Source organism: Procambarus clarkii, chromosome 32 (assembly GCF_040958095.1).
Source record: "Procambarus clarkii isolate CNS0578487 chromosome 32, FALCON_Pclarkii_2.0, whole genome shotgun sequence".
Lineage (NCBI taxonomy): Eukaryota > Metazoa > Arthropoda > Malacostraca > Decapoda > Cambaridae > Procambarus > Procambarus clarkii.
The window spans coordinates 7,248,219-7,254,573 of record NC_091181.1 but is presented as its reverse complement, the minus strand read 5'-3'; the positions used below and the strand labels follow the sequence as shown (position 1 = coordinate 7,254,573).

The 6,355-nt window shown below is 38.5% G+C and overlaps 1 protein-coding gene across 1 annotated transcript in view; it reads left to right on the top strand.

The window, feature by feature from the left end:
* Positions 1-880: 880 nt before the first annotated feature.
* Positions 881-6,355, top strand: part of LOC123759253 (glutamate receptor ionotropic, delta-1-like) — a 177,829-nt gene continuing 172,354 nt past the window's right edge. The window contains exons 1-2 of the mRNA XM_069334749.1: positions 881-1,061; positions 1,256-1,421. Of these exons, the coding sequence (XP_069190850.1) occupies positions 881-1,061; positions 1,256-1,421 (347 nt within the window). The remainder of the gene's footprint in view (positions 1,062-1,255; positions 1,422-6,355) is intronic.

Sequence of the window (6,355 nt, the reverse complement as noted above, 5' to 3'; positions counted from 1 at the left end):
AGCAGCTATGGGGAGACGCCACAACCACCTGCCGGGGACTCGTCCTCGACCTCACCTCCACCACCACAAACATCACCAACAACACTTTAAGGTAAAAATTTTGATTTGGATTTGGTCCAGCGCCATCACGGCCTCAGTTTATTCTGTAATCTTTCAGAATGCTTCAAGTTTACTCTAATCCCCAGAGGTGACCTTTGTACAAATATTGGTAACAAGTTTGGAGAGATAAATGTTATTATAATTATTATATTCTTTGTGGGGTTACAATGTTTCGAAAATATTAATATGCTAAATCCGAGTTCTATTTATATTATGTATTAGTTTTAAGTAGCAGCAAAAAATAAACAGTTTGCTTATACATTCAAACATTCATTAATATTTATTTCGACTTACTGCTTAAAAAACATAATACAAAATCATTTCTAGTGTGTAAGCAGTCACTAACAGATGGGAAGCTTCCTCCTCCTCAGGTTACTGGAGGAAAGTGATATGTGGCAGCTGCCGGAAACTGTGGTGGTGGCCGTGGGCGGGAGGGCGGGGGTGAGGGCGGTGCTCCTCCACCACAGTCTCCGCAACACCCTCCACGCCCTCTACCTCGCCCTCCACCACCACACCCTCCACCTCGCTCTCCACCACTACCCCTCTCTCAACATCCTCCTGCCACAGGGTATTTCAAGGCTCGAGAAGGTCCATGGAATAAAAGGCCAGTTGTTTTAATTTTCTTGGGTAATTGGTTGGTTTTCGGCCTTAGGCTTTGCATTGAAACCAGTTAGTTTCTCAGCTCACAATTTATAATATATTTTCGTAAATAAACATTAAATGTTTACAAGACAATTCATAGTGGCAAATTTCCCTAATATTTCTTGTCATATAAAAAAATATGTGCAAAAATAGTGATCAAGATAAAATATATTTAGTTGCTGCTGTTGTAGAAGCAAGTAGCTGCTTGCTGATCTACCGCCGATGTCTCTACTGCAACAACGGGCAGAACGGCGTTCAGGTTATCCTTCACAACTACTTAAACTTCCCTGAACTATATGACACCATCTTAACTATCAATGGTAAAGACTTCTATATTAAACTTAACACAATTTAAATATTTGAACATGTTATTTTCTTTCTATCTAGCATAAGAAGCAAAGAAAGTTTATTCAATAATTTGTAAACAGATTTTATTGAAGATATTTTGCTTATAAGGCTTAAAAATTTGGTGTTACTAAATAGCATTTTCAATGATGTTATTATCATTACACAGAAGACCTCCAGGACATGAGAGGACACAAGTTCCTGCTCACAACTCGACCATACTTCCCGTACTGTGACTATTATGCTGTTAATAATAAACCCGAAGCCTTGGTTATCCTCAAGGACTCCCTCGACACCCGGATCCTCAATATCTTTGCCATGAAGCTGAATTTTAGGTAATCATTTGTGCCTGTTAACTGTATAGTCTTGCTCAGAATGCTAAGGCCGCTGTCCACAATAACTTGTAGGTTATTGTGGATAGTATGTAGATGGGGTACCGGGCAATGGGTAATTGATATGTCCAGTATCCAGGTAACCCCCACACAGCCTTATCCTTACACTTGCCTCAACCATTCTTACCCAAAACACACACTCCCATCCCAGGCACCAGCTGCCCCTGATGCTACCACTTCCCTGCTAACCCCACAACAAGAACAACCCCATAATCAAAGGGATCCACGTCTATCTCGAACATCTACACTATCTTGATCAGCACCTTTCTCTAGAAATGTCTCTCAATCTAAAAATGCAGCAACCATACTCAAAAGTCTCCATATTATAACAACATAACAGGTTATTATGGAAGGCACGAGTATTCTGATGGTACAGTAACCCTGAATGTTAATGACATATTTGCAGTACAGGTAGATTACACTTCCCACAACGTTGAAACACCTTATGACTATTCTTTAAAAATCGTAAAATATAATATTAAGGAGTACTTTAACATTTGATGCCATGTGGCAGAGATTATTGAGAATGAGAGACCTGACGTGCTGCTTATGAACACACATTATGAACTTATATAAAATCAGACATTTTGGCTACACCACACACCAGTCATCTGAGGAAGCACTTGCGGGAGTTGGAATATTAGCAAAATCCACATTTAAACATGAACTTTTACAAACACGTTGGCATCAAAAACATTTCATGGTCATTGAGATACACACACACGAAGGACCACTAATCATTTGCACAACTTATATCCGGTCTTGTATACCAAGACCTAACAAGACTTTTCAATCACACTAACATATCTGTCAATCGGATGTCAGACCAGAGTGTCCAATATCATACATTCCACGATATCAACATAAATCTCTATGGTCAACAACTGTGCCAACCATATGTACAAAAAACATTTTCCTTAGACCTGACTTCCCTACATCTTTTTAACGAACTGTATCTGGTATAGCTGATCTTATTCTTGCTAATAGACCAGGCAGATATCTTCAACGCTGCATAACACGTAGATCTCTCTCAGGGTCACATCACATTCATATGACACTACGTCTTTTCCCCACAAAAATGGAGAACATTACACTACTCCCAACTTTTCCCACAAAAATGGCCAACTGAAATGCATTGAAACAAATAATAGATGACAATGATTTAGCATATGCATAAAAGAAACCCTCCACTGACACAAACAACCTGGTCCACAAAATAGAAAACATAATTACACTACCAACAGTAACATTAATACCCAAAGTAACACACAATGCACAATTCACTTTCACCCCATCCATTAGGTCACAACATCTTATCGTCAGTAAAAAGGGCTTTATCAAAAGTGGGCACCAAGCCGAGAAGACTCTGTAGCACGAAAAAATGTGCGGGATATTAAAAAAGCACAAAATATAAGTAAAGATGCCAGTACAAGAACAAAAATGCATAAATCAAACGATGTCAAAGGTATCTGATTCACCAACTATTCTATTGCAGGACAAGTAACTGCAAGGGGCAGTTGGAAAGCAAGACACACGTACATCCTGGAAGTCAGGTTGTTGTTGCTTTAGTTTCAGCTACACGGAAGAAAAGTTCCGTGTAGAACTTTCTCTTCTACGTTCTCTCTCTTAGACATCTGGTCTGCCCGAGGTCGCCATCAGCTGGATGTTTATAATTGTGTCCCAGCAACACGTCAGTGGTCTCATTAATTACCTTAAATCAAGGATGCAATCTCATGTGCAGTGAAGGTGACAAATGGTTTCACTCAAAATAGCCCTAGAGAATGGAGGCTCACTCAGACACATTGGTAAGATTAAAAGTTTACTGAAGAAAATATATATACTTGTATAAGGAAATAATATAGGTGGAATTGTCCGTTGGCAGCAACACTCCTCTCATTCCATATCTAGCAACATGGTCAGCTGACTGGGTCCACTCATCCGTTGGCGGGTACACACCTCGCACCTCTGGCAACATGGTCAGCTGACTGGGTCCAATGGTCAGATGGCAGGACACACCTCGCACCTCTGGCAACATGGTCAGCTGACTGGGACCAACTGTCAGACGGCGGGACACACTTCGCACCTCTGGCAACACGATCAGCTGGGCGATTCAAAGTTCGTTTCTGGCTTCTTGAAAACCAGCTGCTACTTCCAGATACACTAACGTCACCGCATCTATATATTTATGTTCCACCACCAACTCATGCCTACATGAGCTCCTTGGTTCCTAGCCTAACACTATCACATAGTTAACTAAGTAACTAGTAAACTGTTAGTAGATAGAGGTATGGGAATTGATTTGGAGGAAGGAGGTAATAAAAGTATGTGTTCGTGGGAGAAAAGAATATGCAAAATGATCAGGTAAAGAAAAGGGCCTCAAAATAACAATTCACTTTGGGTATATTACACTAACTGTAGAAGTCTAAGAAATAAAATAAATGAATTAAATGCTCTTGTCTGCACAGAAAAAATAGATATTATCGCGCTTACCAAAACGTGGATGAAAGTAGAAAATAGAGAACTATTAGCTGAATATAAAATAAATGGATTTAAACTATTTCACACAGATAGATATATTAGACGAGGAGGAGGATTAGGCATATATGTTTGGGACAATTTGAAATGAAGTCTCAAAGAGGGAATCAAAACTGAGCCACACACAGAAACTATTTGGATAGAATTAAACGAAAAAACAAATAATATTATAATAGGAGTTATATATAGGCCACCAAATTTAGACAGAATAGAAGCAAAGCATCTATGGGATGAAATATCTAGAGCATCTAGATCTAACAGCATTTATGTCATGGGTGACTTTAATTTTAGTGGAATAAACTGGGTGAACAAAACAGGGAATAGTGAAGCAGAAGATTTTCTAGAATTAATTGACGATTGCTTTCTTACGCAACACATTAAGGAACCAATGCGGGAAAATAATATCTTAGATTTAGTGTTAACTAACAGGGAAACACAAATTAATAACATCGAAATAGGGAGTGAGCTAGGGAACAGTGATCACAAGGTAATCAGATTTAGCATAGAATGGAATAGACCTGTAGGAGAAAATTCTGTTAAAGTGCCAGATTTTCGAAAAGCTGATTTTAATAGCCTAAGAAATTTTTTGGGTCAAATAGATTGGAAAGTCTTGGGTATGGGGTGTGGGCCGGTCTTGGAGCGAGACATGAACCCAGCGATAGGTGACGTAAATGGGGATTTCGATGTGGATTTAATGTATAACTTATTTAAGAATATTCTAAACAAAGCACAGGAACGTAGTATACCATACAAATTGAATAGGTCGAATACTAATGACCCAAAGTGGATAACAAATAATTTAAAGAACCTTATAGGTAAAAAGAGAGCTTGGTACAAAAGGATTAAGAATGGGGAAGTCAGTTTAGAACAGGAATTCATACAACTGGTTAGAAATGTTAAAAAAGAGATTAGGAAAGCAAAAAGAAACTATGAAGTTCGCATAGCAGAGCAAGCAAAGTCAAATCCTAAAGGGTTTTTTCAGTTATATCGAACTAAGACTAGGGAAAGGATAGGTCCATTAAAATCTGAGACAGGTCAAATAACGGATAATGACAAGGAGATGAGTAGTATTTTTAACAAATATTTTATATCTGTATTTACTAAAGAAGAACTTAACAATATGCCTTCAGCCGAACAAGTCTATGTGGGTGGGGATGAGGACAGGTTGACTAGTTTAGCAGTTACCAGGGAGGATGTAATTAAACAATTAGAAAAACTAAAACCAAACAAATCCCCAGGGCCGGATGAAGTGTTTGCCAGGGTGCTTAAAGAATGCAAAGAGGAGCTTTCCGAGCCTCTGTCTACCATATTTAATAAATCAATAGAGTCAGGCAGAGTGCCAGAGTCATGGAAGGTAGCTAATGTGGTACCAATTTTTAAGAAAGGAGATAGATCACTTGCGTCAAATTATCGGCCAATTAGCCTAACGTCTATTGTGGGAAAGTTACTTGAATCAATAATTGCAAATACAATTCGTCTCCATCTTGAAAAACATAAATTAATAAATGAGTCGCAACATGGTTTTACAAATGGCTGTTCATGTTTAACAAATTTGCTAACTTTTTATTCCAGCATAGTTGAGGCAGTTGATAGTGGTAAGGATTGTGATGTTGTGTACCTTGACTTTAGCAAAGCTTTTGATACAGTGCCACATGAAAGACTAATTAAAAAAATAGAAGCTCATGGTATTGGAGGTGCTATATTAACTTGGATTAGGGCATGGCTATTCCAAAGGAAACAGAGAGTTAGTGTAAATGGGGTTAAGTCAGAGTGGGATAATGTTGGTAGTGGAGTACCTCAGGGCTCTGTCCTGGGACCTCTGTTGTTTATAATATATATAAATGATTTAGATTCAGGTTTGAGTAGCAACATTTGCAAATTTGCCGATGATACGAAAATCGGTAGGGAAATTAATTCGAAGGAGGACTCACTATCACTTCAAGTTGATCTAGATAGGGTTTTGAAATGGTCAAAGGACTGGCAAATGCAGTTTAATGCTGATAAATGTAAAGTCCTGAGGCTAGATAATGATGATAGAGTTACAAGATACGAGCTAGATGGTGTTGAGATTGCGAAAGGGATCTGGGAGTTATGATTAGTAAGAATTTAAAACAAAAGGATCAATGCATGAATGTTCGTAATAAGGCGAATAGGACACTGGGATTTATTAATCGAAGCGTTAGTAACAAGACACCTGGTGTGGTTCTTAAGCTATATCTTGCTCTGGTTAGGCCCCATTTAGAGTATGCAGTTCAGTTTTGGTCGCCGTATTATAGAATGGATATAAATTCACTTGAACGTGTCCAACATAGGATGACTAAGTTAATTCCCCAAATTAGAAA